The sequence below is a fragment of the Mus caroli genome, chromosome 11 (assembly GCF_900094665.2).
Source record: "Mus caroli chromosome 11, CAROLI_EIJ_v1.1, whole genome shotgun sequence".
Taxonomy (NCBI): Eukaryota; Metazoa; Chordata; class Mammalia; order Rodentia; family Muridae; genus Mus; species Mus caroli.
The window spans coordinates 47725205-47745538 of NC_034580.1; the positions used below are offsets into that span (position 1 = coordinate 47725205).

A 20334-nucleotide genomic window follows, 5' to 3' on the forward strand; every position below is an offset into this window, starting at 1 on the left:
AGAGCTCTTGACTCTAGCTGCATTTGTATCAAAAGATGGCCTAGTAGGCCATCACTGGAAAGAGAGGCCCATTGGACACGCAAACTTTATATGCCCCAGTACAGGGGAACGCCAGGGCCAAAAAGTGGGAGTGGGTGGGTAAGGGAGTGTGGGGGGGAGTGTATTGGGGACTTTTTGGATGGCATTGGAAATGTAAATGAGGAAAATACCTAATAAAAAATTAATTCTAAAAAAAAAAAGCTTCAAAAATGTCTCCTAATGTCTCAGTAAGCTTATGTTTCCATGTTGGGACACATTCATATACTTGTGTGCATGTGTTGCACATGGCCCATGAACTTCAGTCTGGGCCTGCTGGCTGTGGAATATGATCTTTTTTGAAGAAAGTTCCATGTGCTACTGAAAGAAGGTATATTTTGTAAGGGCTGGATAGAGCATTCTATAGATGTCTGCTAAGTTTATTTGATATATAGTGAATCAACTCTGACATTTTCATTGTTGATTACTAGCTTGAATGACTTATCATTGGTGAGAGAAGAGATCTGAAGTTACCTACTACTAGTGTATAGATGTCTATCTAGTCCTTTTTGTCTGATATTACTTGTGTCCTATAATTTGGTATACCAACATTCAGGGCATATGTATTTATAATCATTATTCTTTCTTGATGTCTGCTTTACTAATTTTGGCTTGGAGTGTTCGTTATTTGATGGAAGCATAGAAATTGCTGCTCTCCTCCAGATTCCATTTGTTTAGGATGTCATTTCCCATCCTTTTACTGTCTACCTGTGTCTTTGCTAGTGAAGTGTGTTTCTTGCATCCAGCAAACAATTGGATCTTGTTTTTAAAAATCTAGATATCTAGTTCATGTATTTTAATAGAGGTCACTTATATTCAGAGATATAAAGCAAAGGTACATCCTAATTCCTTTTCTTTGTTATTTTTCTGATGTTGTATTTTTTTTTCCCCTTAATGTTAGCTTGCTGATCTCGGCTTCTACTAGAGTTTATTTTCTTTCTGTATGCTAATGGTTAGCTTTATTCTTTCTCATGTGTATATTGAATTTTGTTAAGTTTTCCCTATAACATTGGCTTATGGATTATAAATTCCTTTATATTATAATTATATTGGCACATCTTTATATCTTGTTCAGCTCAGAGAACAACTTTGCATCCTACAGTAATGTAGTTTAGAAGTTGTTTTCTTTTAGGATTTGGTGTACATTGGTCCATGTGCTCCTGCCCTTAAGAGTTTGTGTTTAAAAATTCTATAGTTATTCTGGGGTTACCTGTGTAGTGAGTTCTGTTTGTTTCTTATTATTTCTTGTAGTTTTCAGTGTGCATTCTTCATTGTGTAGTCTGGTGTGTCTGTTCTGTTTCTCAATACCTCCTACATCTAGATATTCATATCTTTCTCAAGATTTGGGGAAATATCTGCTATTATTTTGTAAATATATCTTTGTATGGCTTTTCGTGAGTTCCATATCACTTTATAATATATCAAAAAATCAGTTCAGTCTTTTAATCATGTCATAATTTCTTATATGCCTGTTCATACGTTATTTTATTTTCTCTTAATTATTGTTTGGATATCTTCATTTCTCAACTTTGTTTTCAAAATCTTAAATCCTCTTTTCTGCTTAATCTCATTTACTGGCTTTGAGTGAGTTTTTTTATTTGACTCAGTGAGCTTTCCATTTATAAGATTTCTGTTTCTTGCCACCTCCCTTTATTGAGTGACCCATAGTGTTCTACATTGTATTCCTTAATTTTTCCAGCTGTTTCCATGCATTTTCTTGGAATTTATAGATTTTTTAAAAGCCATTCTTCTGAATTCTTTATCTGTCATTTCATCTACTTCAGCATCTTGGTGGTTATTTGTTAAGGAATATGTCTTTGGGGATAAGTCATGTTGCCTTCACCTTCCATGTTTCTATGATGAGGTTTATAGGACTGTTGGTCATCATGAATGTCCTCTAATTTTGTATTAGAGATGTTTTAGAGAATAGCCTTCTCTTGGTGGTGTCTTTGGACATCAACTTGCTGTGATGTGTTGAATGTATTTTTAGTTGGATTTTGTAGTATAGTTTCCCTGTTATTTCTTTTGTGAGGATTCATGTATCTGGGACCATGCATGCTATGCCAAAGTCTTAGCGTCTGCTTTCTTCACAGGTGTGAGAGTGCAGGGCCCTTCTACTACATCTGGGGAATTACTGTTATGGACAGTAGAGTTTATGGGGTAGACTCAGTACTCTATGGTCTATGAACTCTATGAACTCTGTGTTCTGGAAACTACTTTTGCTGCAGGGTCTTATTGGTGTGATTTTCTTTATCTCTGCATTGGTGGATTTCCAGGTGTGGGCCTTTTGGCTTCTCTTAGCCACGCCTACCTGGTCATTGATGTAGAGTTTTTATCTCGTGCATTCTTTGAGTTGAAGTATTTTGCTGAAGTGTGAGCAGAAGTAGGACGTTTGTAGAGCAATATGCCCTGACACTGAGCTAGGTTAGCCACATTGGGTCACAACAGCGACACCGACCCTGATAGCATGCCACTCTCTGTTGTGCGTTCCAGAGAAAGGGGAAGCGTGGAGATTCCTGCTTCCCAAAGAGGCACCCCCAGGCACAGCCTCCTGACAGTGGCTCTCTGTTACAGCATTTTAACATCGAGAATCACAGAACACTTCTCAAGTGTTGGCACACCACTGCATTGTCCCCACATCAGCTGAAGCCACACTCTCCTTCGCGCTGACTCTGCTTCTGTGCCAGATCCCCCTGCCCTGTGTCCTGTGCCAGCCCCACCCCTGTGTCCCTTCTTTCCCATTCTTTCCTCTTATTCCTTTCTCCAGTACACCCCTGGACTGCTATTGGCTCAGCACCGATGCGCATATTCTCACTTGCTCCAATAAGAAGACTCTGTAGGTTTTTCCCAGCCTTGTCTGTCCAATAGTAAACTTGAGTGTGTCTCTCCCATCAGCCACTGCACTGAGGAGCTGTTTACAAGCCACTGGCAGCCAGGAAGAGCTTCTAATCCCCCAGCCTGGCTCCACCATTAACTTTGGAGTAAGGTTTAGGGATTTTAATATCAACTGGCCACTGACAGACGCAAGACAAGTTTAATCTCTTCTCTCAGTTTAATCAATAACAGAAAAAAATATAAGTGAAAAACCTTAAAACATCAGGTAATCTCACTTCCACCTCACTTTTATTGAAAATTGAAACAAGATCTCACTTTATAGCTCGGCCTGGAGTTCTCACCCCGATCTCCTCCTTCCCATGAGCTGAGATGACTGATATGGGCCACATGCCAATCTCTTCTGCTTTTATGTAAACCATATCAAGCCATGGTAATAGGAAAACTTATAAATTCATTACAAAAAAGCTAGAAGTCTTTTAAAATTTGAAATCTATAGTTACCCCAACCTCTCTGATGAATATAAATATAAAATCATAGATGAATCACTATGAAACATACTTAAAACCACAGAAGACAACAGTATTCAAATCACATTTAAAAATACTTACTTATGCCAGGCGTGGTGGCAGATGCCTTTAATCCCAGCACTCGGGAGGCAGGGGCAGGCAGATTTCTGAGTTCGAGGCCAGCCTGGTCTACAAAGTGAGTTCCAGGACAGCCAGAGCTATACAGAGAAACCCTGTCTCAAAAAAACCAAAACATTTACTTATTTTAATTATATGTGCAAGGGTGTTTGCCTATGTGTATATGTGTGCACCATGTGTAGACAGTGCCCATGGAAGCCAGAAGAGGGCCTCCGATTCCCTGGGACTGGAGTTAGAGATGGTTTGTGATCCTCTGTGTGAGTGCTGGAGCTGAACCCTCATCCTCTGAAAAGGCAGCCAGTGCTCCTAACAGCTGAGCCAGCTCTCTAGCCCCCAAGATCATGGCTTTAAAAGTATATCACGGGTTAGAAAAGCTTATTCCAGAAAGATAATAAAATCCACTTTATAAGCCATGCTGTTAATAAAGCTAAGGAAAAAAATAATTATCTGCATAAATTCAGAAGTAGCACTTGATAAAATTCAAAGCATATGTATTTTATTTTATTTTTTATTCAACAAATATGTATCAAGCACCTGTTCTTTTACAGTACCCAGGCTGCAAGAGTAGAACAGATACTGGCTCCATTCCAACCCTCACCCAACAAAGGGAAACAGTAAATAATCAAGTAAGGGGATAGGCAGCTTTACCCAGCGCATTATTTACGTGAAACCCAATGAAATGTGTATTGATCGCATTAGTGTAGTTAACATACCTCTGCCAAAGACTCGCTTCTCCAATAGGGAGACACTGAAGAGTCTCTCTTAGGTGTCAGAAACAAGCTAAAAGTACTCACTCTGTCTGCATGCTATTTTCATTTTAGCTGGTCAGGCCAGAGTCTCATGCCATACCTTAGGCTGGCCTCAAACTTGTGGTGATCCTCCTGCCTCAATCTCCTAAGTCCTGGCATTCCAAGAATGTGCCACTGTGCCCAGCTTGAAGAATTTAATATCAAGTTAAGGGAGAAGTTAACAATAAGACAAGAGACAGCAGGACTGGCGTTAAAGACAGAAGGCCCTTGTCACTTGCAGGTTACAAACCCACCAGTCTAAGCTGCTTTTTATCGGTTATAAAACCACAGCCGCTCCTAAAAGCTGCAAAAAAAAGAATCCCAAAAGAATCAATGAGAACTGTCACAAACAATAGGAAGTTCAGTCAAGTGGCTGGCTTTAACATCAATATAAGAATTGGTTGCTGGGCCAGTGAGATGGCTCTGTGGGTAAGGTGCTTAGCACTAACCCTGACAGCCTGAGTCCCATCCCCAGATTTACATTGTGGAAGGAGAGAACAGACTCCTGCAAGTCCATCTGTGACCACCACACATGCGCTCTGCTATGCTTTCATATGTGTGTATATATATATATATATATATATATATATATATATATATATATGTACATATATGTATATGTATCACATGCTACCATGTCTAAATTCTCATAGGATCTGAGGACCCAAGCTCAGGTCCCCATGCTTGTGTGGGAAGTAGAGCCCTTTCCCCAGCCCTTACTACTCCTAAAAGAAGCAAATATAGACCTGAAGAAATGATTAGCCGTGCCATGTTATTTGACATCTGTGTTCCTTAATGCATATGCTTTATGCAACCACAATAACAAATTTGTGGAAATAAAGGCTTTCCTGGGAGCATAAGAGCTGACTATACCCACCTCTACATTCACAATACTATATGTGTTGGTTTGTAGGGGGTGGAATTGCCAGGGCCAGGAACAAGCTGCTGAGTAGCAATTTGAGAGAATAGGGCTTTTCTTTGGACTTACATATCTTATATCCTCATTCCTGTCTCCATGTCACTTCTCTGAACCCTGGCCCAGATGATTCCCCCCAGGTCCAGCCTTCAGGATGCTTGTTTCCTGGTATCAGTAGATCCAACCCTGCTGAGTGTTGTGCTTCTGTTTGTTCACCCGCCTTGTATTGCACGGGTCACCCACTGGTCCCTGTTAGGGCTTTTCCCTCATGAGAGAAATCGTTTGAGGGGCCTGGATTAATCTCTATTGCTGTGTGAAACATCCTCTCTCTAGCGAGTCAGGAAAGGGGTTTATTGGACTTACAACTGCAGATCCCATTCTATCAGTGAGAGGAAGCAGAAGCAGGAACATGAGCAGCTGGTCACCCGATATCCACAGTCAAGAGCAGAGAGGCAAAGGACACAACACAGCCTTGCTTGCCTGCTGCTTATGCTCAGCTAGCTCTCTTCACTCCTGGGTAGGACCGAATCCCCTTGGTCAAGAACAGTGTCACCCACAATGGGCTGGGCCCTTTCCTCATCAATTCAACATCAAGACAGCCCCCAACGCACAGGCCAACAGGCCAAATAAGCTAGCTCATTCCTCAAGTGTGACTCTCTTTCCAGGTGACTGGGTGTGTGTGGCAACTAACCATCAAAGGCAGGAAAGGGCGGCATCTTGTTCTTCGCCTCTGTTGTTGCTGCCCTCTCCTGACCACAGGAGGATGCCAGGGTGGGAAAGACCATGCTACTGCCTACTGTGCTGTGCAGTTGAGTGATCTTGGTGGGGGGAGGGGGAGGTCCACATTTGTTGTTTCCTTTTACTAGACAGTGCCGAGTCCCAGTGTATCTCAGTCTTTGCGGTTTTCATCTTCACCTGGTCATTTCTGCTGAGTTGTAGATTCTTCACTTCAGTTGTGAAGCCATGGTGTGTGTTGCCAGCCTTCCCCCCTTTAACTCTCCTCACTGGGACCTTCCTCCTCTCCCTGAGCCTACTGTATACTCCTTCAGTGTGCTGCCTCCTGCCCTCTCATCCCCTCATCCTGGTGCACTCTCCCTCCACTCTCTCTGCCTGAAAATTTGCCCATTATTCAGCACCATGTTCAAAGATTCTCTTAAAAAATAATTTTCCTTGTTTCGAGCTGAATTTGAAATGCTGGCATTTATCAAGGCAAATCGCCCTTTGATTTCTCAGTAATGTGTATTTCTTCTGAAGCTCCCTGCTCAACTGAATATTAATGCAGACATCCTGTGGTACCTGGGTAGTTCCTGAAATAGTTTGCTTATTGTACTGCACAGAGCTGGCACCAAAAATATTCTTGAGATTAGCTTAGGAAAAGCAAAGTGCTTAATTTAGCCCAGTGACCTAGACTCACTCTCCAAACTGTCCATGAGCCTTTAGAAACTATGAATTGGCCTTAATCAGACACCACATGACATTTTCTTCTGGAGCCATTGTAAGCACATTGAGATGAGACAAGGATAGGACTATACCCTGGGACAGAGTCCTTTTTAATACTTGGAACTGGCCCAAGCTGCACATAAAGAACACATAGTATGACAGGCAGTGTATTTTTTAATATTGTTTTTATTTTATATATATGAGTACACTGTAGCTGTCATCAGAGACACCAGAAGAGGGCATTGGATCCCATTACAGATGCTTGTGAGCCACCATGTGGTTGCTGGGAATTGAACTCAGGACCTCTAGAAGAACAGCTCTTAACCAATGAGCCATCTCTCCAGACCAGCAATGTATTTTTAATTATTTTATCCTTGGTTATGTATATGTATGTGTTGGGTGTCCATAAAAGTGCAGTTGCTAGAGGAGGCCAAAAGGGAGTGTCAGATCCCTCGCAGCTGGAGTTACAGGTAAACTGCTCCACTGGGTCCTCTGAAAACCAATGTATACTCAATCTCTCCAGCCCCAATAATGTATTTTTAAATTCTAAGCCCCCAAAGTAATAAGTTGTTTACAAGTGTGTATGTGTATTGACCCATGTACGTGGGTGCACATGTGTGCACACATGCTGTGCAAGGTGAGAAGACCTAACATATTGACCTTACTATTTGATTCACCATCTGGAGAAAAATATAACTAACAAGACAGAGTCATTTGCAAGTATCTGTTCCTTCTGTACCTATGAATTATTCTTCAAAACCACATCTCTCTTTCCTTCCAGGAAACCAGAGGCTTTGAAGTCACAAGAAGAGAAGGTAGGAAAAAATTACTTATATTTCTATCATTCCCGGTGCTGACATTTTGGAAGTGGTTTGGCTGAATCTAAGATGAACGCCAGCCTATGGGCAGCCTGTTCTTTGAAATGCCAAGCTTTCCTGCCTGCTAGCTGTTTGCTTCTTAGCTCAAGAGACACAAGAACTTAAGGCTGGGTTTGCCTGTGAAAACAAGGCTTGTACCTTTAAGTGTCAGAGGTGGCTCCAGGGGACTGGCTCACTCCTGACCACACGAGTGGTCTCTGAAGGAGACCCTCATTTGGGGGTGACATTTGCAGTCATTTGGTTTCAAGCAGAAGAAGTCACTAATGATAAACCACAACAAAACAAACAAATGAAAAATGGTTTAGAATTTGGGGAGCTCGTTTCATTGTTGGGTAGGCATAGCCACTATGAAAAATGCTTCTGATTAGATTTTTACAGCTTCAGCTAAGCCAGAATAGAAATAACCAATTAATTTCCCCTTTGAAAACAATTCCACGATGTTCCATTTTCCCTGCCAGCCTTCCTCTGGCACATTTGTTCTCTGGTCTCAGAGGTAAGCATGTACGGACGGCAATTTCAGAATCGTCTAACGGAAATTTCTTTTATTTACTTTCAGTAACAGCTAGTCTCTAACGAGAGAATGTCTTTTGTGCGATTTGTGGAATCATCTCTTTATTGTAGGGACAGAAGGGAGCAAATAAAGTCGGAAACCATAGTGTGTTCTCCGTCTCACACTTAGGCTTTGATTCTCGCCCTAACCCCACTCTCCTCCACTGTACTGTCTCCAAGAGGAGAATACTGGGGTAGAAAAACATGCTTGCCTCCTAAGCCAAACATATCCTTCCTCCTGGTTAGTTAGCATCCGTGTTATGGAGTATAATGAGAAGCTTGGATAGCTGTGGTACCGGCATACCACTTAAAAGCTTGATAACACTCTGGCAGTACTGTCCACACCAGACACCCAGAGAAATGGCTGCCATCTATGCTTCTGAAACCATAAATCCAGAGGACCTGGGCAATCTGACTCTAGAGTGAACTTTCTGGCTTCCATGTGTTCAGAGTGCAGTGGTCTCGGGACCACATCAACAGGGTGAACCACATTCTTTGGATATTGATAGCAAGTTAAATTGGAAGAAGGTAGATTTGCGGGGGGGGGGGGCTGTTTTTGAAAATTGTGTTCCCAGTGGGAACAGTGACTGTCAGCTGGAAAGAAGTAGCTGTAATGAAGGTAGACATTGGCACGAACCGTGTGGCTCTGAATAATAAGCTGTCCTCTCGCTGACAATGTCTGCAGTTAATTTGCACGAAGGAATCACATATAAACTTAACCTTTTTGTAATCTTACTGTCTGTATGTTGAAGATGTCTCTGATTAGGCTGGAGTTGTGGGGCAGCCCTCTGTGTTTCTTTTCAAAGACAAAAAGTCTAAAATACTTTGGAACGTACAGGGCTTAGAATCCCTCAAAGGCTGAGGTTGAATATGCCAGGAAGGAACAGACATGTGTGGGCTATTCTGTCTTCATTCCCGGCTCCCACATTAGCATCCACAGTGACTGACTGAGGACACGCTCTTTGGTCTGTTATTAGCAGGTCTCTCCTGACACCCCAAACTTAGTTTTCTTCTATTGTGAATGATGTCTTCCTTAGGTTTTTGTTTTGTTTTGTTTTTTTATGTCAACGTCAAATGGTTAAGAGTTCTTGAAATAGCTTGATGTCCATGCTTGCCACAGAGCAGTGAGAAAGGGGGATTGTGGCCTTGAAGGCTATTTCCAGGGTTTTGGAGACCTGAGAAGCCACTGCCATGGGTTGGGTCGATCTTCTGAACAGTATTTAGTATAAAAAAAGATAATAGAGGTGCTGTGGAAATTTCACGGAATTATTCCTATCAAGAAAAGTAGGTCATTATTGTCTAGTGACACGCATGCTGCTCCAACTCTACCTGCAACAGAAGGGTTCGGTCCTGCTCAGTTCTCCAAGCCCAGAGGCGTCCAGGGTGCTCAGGAGGGACTTTGAGTCTAAAACGTCAGCCTCCTGACTATGGAATCTAAGAGAATTTTCCACGTAGGTTGTGTTTGGTTTCATTTCTATACCTGACTCACAGGCACCAGCTCTGCCTGAGGTTTAATGTCTCAGTCATCTGACCCAGGGCAGTCTCCCACTGTGACTTCTGGAAGTGTTGACTAAGTCTGTGTGGCAAGGCCTGAGAGAGGCTGCTGGTAGTCTGGGAGATGATGGAGTCTAGACTGAATTACAGAGGGGCAGGGACCAGGGAGGTGATAGCCTGTAGCCTGTGTGCTTTGGGCTTTATCCCAAGTCACCTCTACTTCATAGCATCTAACTCCTTCCTGAAACATTTGGCTTATGCTGCCAATCCACCCTACTCATCACCTGAAATCAGAAACCTCTTGTGTTCCTCTCCAACTTCCCCACAATCCTAGGCCAAGACCTGTAATTCATTTAATGTATTTCCCAATAATAGACTATTATTATATTTGAGAACTTCCTTTGTGCATGCAATGTATTCACCCCTATTCCTCCAATCCATCCCCGACCAACCCCTGCTACTACCCCCTCAATTTGATGTCTTTTTTTTTTCTCATAAACTATTGTGTCCAATTTGTACTGCTTATATGCAAATGCATCTGATGGCATCTGTTGAGGCAAAGGCAACCTGTCAGATGCCACACCCTTAAAGAAAATGACTCTTTCTCCCTTAGCAGCCATCGGCTGTCCATGGTTCCTAAGCTAGGGGTTGGAGGTGGTGAGCCCCTCCCATCTATGCTGGACTGCTGACTGGCTTGATCTCAGGTAGGCGACTATAACTGAGATGAGTTCAAGTATACTGGTCCTGTGTGTCCAGTTCTTTCTGACTGCTTGCTCTTAGAGTATCTCTGCCCCTTTGTTGATGTTTCCTAAGCCTTGGGCACAAGAGCTATGATGTAGATGTTCCAATTCTAGCTGAGCAGCCCATAGTCATATGTTCCCTGCATTTTGAACAGTTATGAATTTCTGTGTTAAACACTGTCCACTGCACAAAGAAACTTCTCTGGTGAGGGCTGAGAGTGTCATCAATCTATGGTTATAGAGGGACAATTACATCTTGATCCTACCCCTTGGGAAGCTGAAGATAGTTTGATGTGTCCATTTAACAACATAGCAGGGCCTCCCCAGCCATGGCTTCTTGGCTGGATTTATGATATCAGCCACACAGCTTCTCCTATGAAACAGGCCTTATATCAAATCATAAGGTGGTTGGTCAGCCCCCTAACGTTCATGCCACTATCGCACACATGTCTTGCTGGCTGATTGCTACTGTAGCTTTCCCAGTTCACAGCTGAGTAAGCTGACTGATGGCTGATGACTTTTCTTCCCCATCACCCTGCCTAGGACCTTGTGATGATAATTATTTCTTGAACTAAGTACAAGTTGCCCTTCTGAACCCTGGTCTCATCTTTATGATATACTAGTGAGGACCCAAGACCTTTGGGTTTTAAAAAGATAATTTAAAATAGCTATTCTGAATTGTTACTATAAGTTTTAAAAATACCATTAGTTCTTCAGAGTGCATTGCCATCTCTGGTAATATTATATGTTCCTGGATGATGCATTGATGAGAGGGCTTTAGGTTCAAATAAGCTTGGTGTTATGGGCTGAATGTGCAGCTATATTTTGAGACTCTGTTCTCAAAGAAAAATACAGATTGACAAAAATATAGTATAGTGAAATACTAAGCCAGAATTTGTGAACATGACCTTCTATTAAATAGAGACCTAATTAATAAGATCTCTATAGACAATAGACATACCAAGTTAAGATAAAGTCATATTGGATCAGTTTTGGCTTTAGTCCCATGAATGGCAGTGAGAACATCCTCTATAGACACAGAAGGGGAGTGCCATGTGAAGACAGAGCAGGGCATTGCTGGCAACCACTGGCTAGGAAGAGGCGTGGGAGGGCTATTCCCTAGAGCCATCAATGGGGATCGTGAATGGTCTGACCAACCCTTTCTTTGATTTTGTCTTCTGATTTTTCAGAACTGAGAGAAAAATGAATTCCTGCTTTTGAAGCCTCCTGGCTTGTGGTACTTTAATGCAGTGGTGCTGGGGCACAGTACACTCAGAAAGTGCTGAACTCTAAGAACCGGATGAGTTGCATGGCTGCAGTTGAGTTTGTCTGGGCTGCAGGATGGATTGCTCTGGCTTTTTTGTTAAATACCACTCTCAGCAAGGAAGATAATAAGCAGATAATAGGAAGATAATAGTTTCCCCAAATAAGCTTCCTATGGGATGGAACAATTTAACTTTGCTGTCTTGGTGTTCATGGCTGCCACTGCACTTGGTGCCTTTGCAAGGCCTGCTGTAGTGAATCTGATCCAGGCAAGGGAAAAGCTTCCTCAGTGGCCAGGCACCAGGGCTGAGCCTGCCTGGAATGGCGATGTGGGCACAATAATGTTGACTTACTCACTATGAAGTTTCAGAGAATTCTTTATGTCCCTTGACCTTTAGCTAAGCAGACAGCATCTTATACTTGAGACTCCTTTCTTCCTTTCCCTGTTGCCAGTGGTGACAAGGACTCTGGCCGAACCTCCTTCCCCACATAGGACTGCTGCCTCTCGGTTGCACCCCACACGTATAGGTGGTGGCTGTTTAAGTTATCTGATCTTGATTCATCCCCATCAGGTGCATAGCACATACCACTGGCTACCAAGCCTACATAGCTAGCCTCAACCAAGGCTAGGTGAGACGTTCCCAACACCTCAACCCTTCACTACTCAACACTGGAGCACTGCTCATTCTTGTATGCACGCTAAACTCAAAAAAGTTGAGAGTGCCACCTGCGTCTCATGAAGTTAGGCTTGTGGTAATGACTCTCTTATTGTAGTAAAGGCTGAGGTAGGACAACAAGACCACAGAGAGTCTCTAGGCCAGGACACCTGTCCTCCTTAGAGAAGCAAAACTGTTGCTTCTTCATGAGAGCCCTGAACTGACCTTGAACCTAATGTTCAGAGCCCACCTGTAATGGCTGCACAGGGAAGCTGCCATGGCTACATTCTGTCTGCTTTCCAGAACAAGAATTTTTACATCTTTCCCTGGACAACTAAAAAACTCAATGTGGTGTGTGTGTGTGTGTGTGTGTGTGTGTGTGTGGTGTGTGCATGTTTGTGTGTGTTCATACCTGTGTGTGTGGAAACACATGCATATGGAGGTTGGGGGTGAGTGTTAGGTATCTTTGCTGAACCTGGAACTCACTTTACAATAATAAAGATTGGTATAGGACAAGACCACAGGGTGACTTTAGGCCAGGACATATGTCCTCCTTAGAGGCCAGCTGGCCACTAAGCTCTGTGGATCCTTTTATCTTCACCTGTCCAGCAGCATTGGAATTACAGACTCAGCATCCTGTCCTACATTTTACATGGATAATGGGGACCTGAACTCACAGTCTCACTTCCAGCAAGTCTTCTGTCCACTGAGCTGTCTTCCTAGTTTGAGCACAGTGTTTTTTTTTTTTTTTTTTTCATCTCTCTCCAGACATCTGAAATTTAATTTCAACCTTTTCTGAAACTACACAGTGAAGAGTTGCCAACCCTGGTCCTTCTGAGACACTCCCGTGTCCACGCAGAGGGCAGGTGCTGATTGTACCTGCCAGAGCCCATCTACTCACTCCAGCACTTTCTCTGACTGATCCCATCTCTTTGAATTACAGCTGTGGGAGCACCCCCGAGTGTGGAGCAAGTGGCTTGGATAATTCAGCCCTTGTCAGCTATCTCTGAAGGGCAGGAGGTGATCTGTAAGCTATTCCAGATGTCTGTGATTGTGCTGTGATTAGGGGCTTGAGTTTGGAGCTGGGCACTGGGGTGTCATGTTAGATTACTGGCCCTCCCAAGGATGGTTCACTTACTGTGTTCAAGACTTAGCCAGCTGGGGGGCCTGGCTTTCCAGCAAGACAATAGCAAGACTGGGAGGGCAAGGCTGCTGTTATCTTCAGAGGAGTGGAAAGGAGGGAGGGAGACTGTCACCCTAATCCTGGGTGACTCTGGGTATTTAGACTGCTTAGCAATGCAAATCCCCCAACTAAACAGGACCTGCCTACATTCATTGAGTTGGAAACTGGAACCCTGGCTTCCTGAAAACCCCTGGAATCCATTCCCAGTCGACAGCTGCCTCTAATGGCCCCTTTATTGTTCTGTGCATCTGGGGGAACTTCAGATATCAAGATCCTTGTGGTGTTTGCCATTAATTCTGATTTTGTTTAGCAGATGTTTCCTGGATCTCTCAGTTGCCTGCATAATGTGTCTTAGTCTAATGTGAAATAGCTGACTCTGGGCTGAAACAGATGAGTGAACTCCCAGGATCTTTTATTTTTTTATTTTTTATTTTTTTGAGGGGGAAGTGTGGAGACTAACTTCTTTACTAGCCGCAGATGGAGGGAACGTAAAGAAAACCAACCAGAGTTGACAGTGTTCGAACCAATGAGTCCCTTTCAGTCCCAGACTTCATCCAAGGCTAGATGAGGAGTTCCTCACACCCTAACCCTTCCCTCCCCAACACTGGAGCATTGCTCATTCTTACACACATGCTGGGCTCAAAGAAGTTGAGCATTCGACCTGCCTCAGATCGAACAGCAGATCGGCTGTTCCTGTGGCACACTGCCCTTTTTTTAGCAGATAGAGTTGTACCCAGCTGTCCTAAGGTAGGTGGGAAATGGGCAAGCCTGCTGCTAGGGTGTCTATTCAAGGGCAGGGCTTCTACACTCAAGCATTTTTATTTGTGGTTGCATAATTGTGTGGACATGCATGCATGCACATGCACGCACAAGCACTTGTCACAGCCTGTGGATGTCAGAGGACAAATGGCAGGAGCTGATTTTCTCCTTCTTCCATGTAGATTCTGATGACTGAACTCAGATCAACAGGCAAAGCTGCCTGCTGAACCATCTCACAGTTCCTCCATACTCTACAAACACCTCTTAAATACGGTGCTCCTAGAGTGAATCCTTGGGAATTACCATTGCAATACTTGGCCCAGGACCAGGGATATCTTCCCAGAGTTCATGGGAAGTCACATTGTCAAATAGATAATGATTTTTTTGTCCTACTTTCATTTCTGTTTCTGTGATAAAATACCTTGATCCAAAGAAATAATAGGGGGAAAAGAGGGTTATTAAGGTTTACAATTCCGAATTGCTGCCATAATTATAGGGGAGTTGCATCAATCAGGACCTTGTTACAGCTGGTCACACCACATCCATAGTCATGAACAGAGAGAAACAATGCACCCCTGTCACTTGCTTGCTCACTCAGGAAGTTTTCTTCATCTTACACAGTTCAGAGTCCAGTCTAGGGAATGGTGTTGCCCACAGTGGGCTGAGTCAATTAATTATCAGTACAATTCCCACGGGATATATCACTACAGGACAATCAGATTTAAATAAGTCCGTAACTAAGGCATTCTTCCTGGGTCATTCTAGGTTGTGTCATGTTGACTGTTACAGTTAACCAGCACAATTCCCCCAAAGGTATGACCCACTGCAGATTCACAAGGACTGTGAGATCAGCCCTTCCCCAGGTCCCCTCATTACGACCCAACCCTTCAAGGTGTCTAGGAGAGGGGGGAGATAGGGACACTCATTGGGTCCTACCAAGTCCTTGCGCAGAAGTTGCAACTCCCTTGAGCATCCAGCAAAAGTTAAGATTGACATTTGTCATCTTCCTTCCTTTCTTAGCCCCCAAAGCAGGACTCTCTACTTTTTAGCAACCTTTGAAATGGTCTCCTCTCTGTAAGCACTGACGCTTTGTGAAGCTGTTTGCTCCAGCATATTAATGTGCCATCGGCAAGCCTTTGGAGTTAATTATCTGTGACTTAAGAACCATTTATTTCTGTCTCTTTGTCTCATTGTCACCCAGCACTTTTCTTTATTAGGAAACAAGTAGAGAACCAACTGACCATTATGTCCTAATTCTCTGGCTGTCATCAAAATTAGTTTACCTCTTAAAAATTCTTTTTAACAGCCCCTACCTCCCAAACATGTGCCATCTCATTATTTTCAGATCGAGTTGTCTCTTAACAAATCTTTAATTTCTCTGCTTTGGCATGAGCAGAGTCCAAACTGGGACCAAGCTGAAGGAGGAAGTAGCTCATCTAAATTAGCAAGGCTGTCAATGTTCTCTCATGATTTATCAGCCTTACTAACTTAGCAGTTGGCTTTTTTTCCCCCTTCCATCCTATGATGGGAGCATCACAATATGTCTTCTTGGGTACACATGGTGAGGAACCAGCTGTGGTGACCCTGAAGACCAGGGTCAAGTGACCATAGGAGGACCAATGAGTTATAACCTGCTCATGGGTCTCTCTACACTCCTATTTGGTTGGGTTTGGTATTTCTTGCCCAGGGATTCCATTCAGTTCCTGGAACTGCTTCAGGCCCATTTATAGAGGATTGGTGTGTAATGTTAGACCTCACCCTAGAAAAGAAGACCTTGCCTCGATGTCTCCAGGAAGTCAGGACCATGTGCTGGAAAAATGAGCAGGTGGGTGGGCACTAAAGCAGTGGTTTGTTGAAAATCCACAGCCTCCTGGGACCAAGGGTTTAGCCAGTGGTGGGGCTTGGGAGGTATTTGGGTGTGGTTGGCACTGTGGGATGATGCACAGAGTTAATTTACCCCTATCTAGGATTAGCAACTCCTATCTTCCCCTGTCTCTGCAGGCCACACTTGGGCTTTCTTTCATTACCCCAAAGGCAATGTCCTGGAGCCATGTTGGACAATTAGTACTGGTTATGAAGAAACCACTCTCTGTGCACAGATGACACAATTCCTAGGTCATTGGTTGCTAATGGAAGTTTCCTTGAGGTAATTGAAGAGTGCCGTGTATACAGAGATGAGGATCTGTGGTCCCTGGTAGCTGAGTTAGCTGAGATGATACAGGAAGGTCCTGCAGACAGAAAGGCTACCTGTGTGCCCATATCTGGCTACCTCCTTACACTAGAGGGGTCGACTATAGAGTGTAATGGAATTTGCTCAGTAGAAAGGAAATCATTTCCTGGTAGAACAACCCTCTGGATATTCTGTTCAAGGTAGAATATTAGAAATATATATATATATATATATATATATATATATATATACACACACACACACACATACACAACAGTACATACATATACATACATAAAATACATATACACATGCATGCACATATACACATACATATATAATAGAGACTTAGACCAGATTATGTGATAGGGCTGAGTAGTCCCACAGTGGCTGTTTGCATGCTAACAAGGCCAAAATTCTCACAGCTTCTCAGACCACCAAGCCAGATGCCTCAGTAGTCCCAACATGGCACCGAAGGCCCAAAAGGTCCAGGAGAATCACTTGTATTCAATTTATGTAAGAGGGCAAAGAGCCTGGACTCTGTGCTGGGGAAAGATGGTCACAGCTGCAATGGAAACATTTGCCCAGGGAGGTGCAGCATATAGACAGGCAGCTGCGTTGTCCTTGGGCCACAGATTGTCTGTCCTCAGTCTTCTCTGGAAACATCTTTGAAGACAGGGAATTATAAATCTAGTCAAATGACAATCAAATTCCACCACCATATAGAATCTCAAGTCTTTCTTTAAAGCATGGCTGTCTTAGAAGATGGTCTCTCTGGACATATCCCTCCTCAATGTTGCACAAAGTCCCTGGTCACTTTCTTGTGTCAGATAACAAGACCCAACTGGCTCAAACCAAAAAGATGATTTGGTGGACTTATATGTAACTCAACAATCTGGGCTCAGGGGTTGCTGACTCCAGGCACACTTGATGTGTCCCAGGGACCTGGCTCTTCCCTTCAGTTCACCTCTCTGGCTGACTTCCCTTACAGTGAATGCCAACCCTCCTCCTCACAGGGCAAGTTCAGCTGAAGAGAGGCAGCATAGCTTCAGCCTCCCACTGAGGTGCTGTGGTTCCCTTCATAGCCTCCTGAGCCAGTGGGTGAGGACTAGGGGAAAGTCACCAGCTGTGTCCTGTTTGGGAGTATACTGGCTAGTTTTGTGTCAACTTGACACAGACTGGAGTTATCACAGAGAAAGGAGCTTCAGTTGAGGAAATGCCTCCATGAGATCCAACTGTAAGACATTTTCTCAATTAGTGATCAAGGGGGAAAGGCCCCTTGTGGGTGGGACCATCTCTGGACTGGTAATCTTGGTTCTATAAGAGAGCAGGCTGAGCAAGCCAGGGGAAGCAAGCCAGTAAGGAACATCTCTCCATGGCTTCTGCATCAGCTCCTGTTTCCTGAACTGCTTGAGTTCCAGTCCTGACTTCCTTGGTGATGAACAGCAGTATGGACGTGTAAGCCGAATAAACTCTTTCCTCCCCAACTTGCTTCTTGGTCATGATGTTTGTGCAGGAATAGAAACCCTAAGACAAATTGGTACCAGGAGTGGGGTATCCCTGTGACAACCTGACCATGTTTGGGGGAGAACTGTGGAAGGACTTTGGAACTTTGGGCTTGAAGATCCATTTGTTGTTAAGAATTCTGTCAGATGTTGTATAGGAGCTTGGAAGATAATGTTGAGAACAGTGCAGAAGATGGAGGTCTGGCTTGTGAAATTTCAGANGGAAAATTAAAGACTCTTTTCAGGGCCATTGCTATTTTGATTAGGAAGATTCTGTGGTTCTGGTTAGCTGGGGCTGAAGAATCAGCTGTGATTACCAAGGATACCAGAACTACTAAAGTGAAACTTTTGCATTACTAGGACTATTGATGCTGGTTAGCTGGAGCTAAGAAATTAGTGGTGATTAAGAAGAGACTGGCATCGTTGAGGTGACATCTTCTGGGAAGTGTTTTCTGAAAGCACAAAGAGGCTGTGTTCCAGAGATAGCCAAGGTTGTACTCCTGTTGCAGCGGGACTTGGTAATGTGTAAGGGTCACCCAGGTGGTACTTGTTTTGAAGGCGTGAAGGGGTCACGCAGAGCAGCGGAGGCTCAGCACTGTGAGAGACCACGGAAGGCCATTGGTGTAGGTGCAGCCTCAGTTGCAATTGACGGCTCAGGACTGAAGGGGTCATGCAGTGTTTTGGAGATGCCAGTACCATGAGATGACCACCAAGAGCAGCAGCAGTGGAGTACAGGTATCTGGAGCCTAGAGGACGACGTGTGTGCTACAAAGGGCATGGCTGGAGAAGTGACCCAAGCCCTTGGAGGAGCCCAGAAGATCGTGAGTTGGATCCCAGACATTGGATGGTGAGTGATTGATTTTTGCTTTGATTGTGACTGTGCCTGATATTTTCCCTCTTGAAGGAAGAAACTGTTTTAGTGGAGCCTACAGTTAAGAGACTTTTAATTGTAAAAAGACTTTGGATTTTAAAAGATATTGGATATTTTAAAGGGATTGACTTTTAATATGTAAAGACTGTGGAACTTTTAAAGTTGTTTAGATCTTGGGGATGAATAAGAATGTAAGGGTTGAGGCTTACTAGTGATGTGTTTGTGTGTCAAGTTGACAAGGGGTCAATTGTACTGGCAAGTTTTGTGTCAACTTGACACAGCTGGAGTTATCACAGAGAAAGGAGCTTCAGTTGAGGAAATGCCTCCATGAGATCCAACTGTAAGGCATTTTCTCAATTAGTGATCAAGGGGGAAAGGCCCCTTGTGGGTGGGACCATCTCTGGACTGGTAATCTTGGTTCTATAAGAGAGCAGGCTGAGCAAGCCAGGGGAAGCAAGCCAGTAAGAAACATCTCTCCATGGCTTCTGCATCAGCTCCTGTTTCCTGAACTGCTTGAGTTCCAGTCCTGACTTCCTTGGTGATGAACAGCAGTATGGACGTGTAAGCCGAATAAACCCTTTCCTCCCCAACTTGCTTCTTGGTCATGATGTTTGTGTAAGAATAGAAACACTGACTAAGACAGGGAGGAAGGTGACTCCCTAAATGACAGCTGGGACATGGAAGCAGAAAAGCTAAAAACAACAAACTCCCTGGGGCCAGAGAGATGACTTGGTGGGAGCACACACCTGCCTCTTGAACCTGAATCAGAGCTCAGAGCCGACATAAAAGCCAGAAGCAGTAGGACAAGCATCTGTAAGGCCAACATGCCTGGTCTGGAGATGGGACAGGGTCTTAGTATGAAGTCCAGACTGGCTTAACAGAGACCAACTTGCCTTTGCCTTCTGAGTGCTAGGATTGAAGGCATACACCACCATGCCCTGTTCACACTATCCACATTTTTCAGACAGTTTGGGCACAAAAGGTTCCCTCCCTTCAATTCTGCAGACAAGAAGAGTTTTAATGGAAACATTTTTAGAATAGCCCTATTTGTTCCCTATAAACTCCTTCTGAGATGCAGCAATGCGCTCTCATTTTGTAAATAGAAAAAAAAAAAAAAAAGATTGGGTGGAGGAAGTCGAGACTTAGCTCTGTAGGAAATTGGTCACAGAATTGAACCATGGGTTTCCCAGAGGCTCCTGGGGAAAATGTATTTGCTTTGGGTATCTGACAGTGTTTATATTATTCTGTCCCAAAGTTCAGGCTCAAACATGAACTCTGTTCTTCATATGACAGGGCCCACAGGTGTGGAGGGCAATGGACCATCAGGGCTCTAGGAGATGGTAAGCCTTGCTTACTTGGGAACCCTGGCTTGCTACAGCCACAAAAAAAGCAGAGTATCACCACCCCACCCCCACCCCCCAACCCCCATACACATCAGAAGACATGGGGCTAGTGGAGAGTTGCGGGAGGAAAGGAGCTACAACCTGAATACTGTAGAATTTCCTTTTGGATGGAGGCAGCGCTCTCACCCAGCTGCTCAGTGACTTCATCTGATGTCCTATCATTTG

At 43.8% G+C, this 20334-nt stretch overlaps 1 protein-coding gene across 2 annotated transcripts in view; it reads left to right on the top strand.

The window, feature by feature from the left end:
- Positions 1-20334, top strand: part of Fstl4 (follistatin like 4) — a 466097-nt gene that overhangs the window by 79306 nt on the left and 366457 nt on the right. For both annotated transcript variants that reach the window (XM_029483851.1, XM_021176957.2), the window contains exon 3: positions 7480-7513. In XM_029483851.1, the coding sequence (XP_029339711.1) occupies positions 7480-7513 (34 nt within the window). The remainder of the gene's footprint in view (positions 1-7479; positions 7514-20334) is intronic.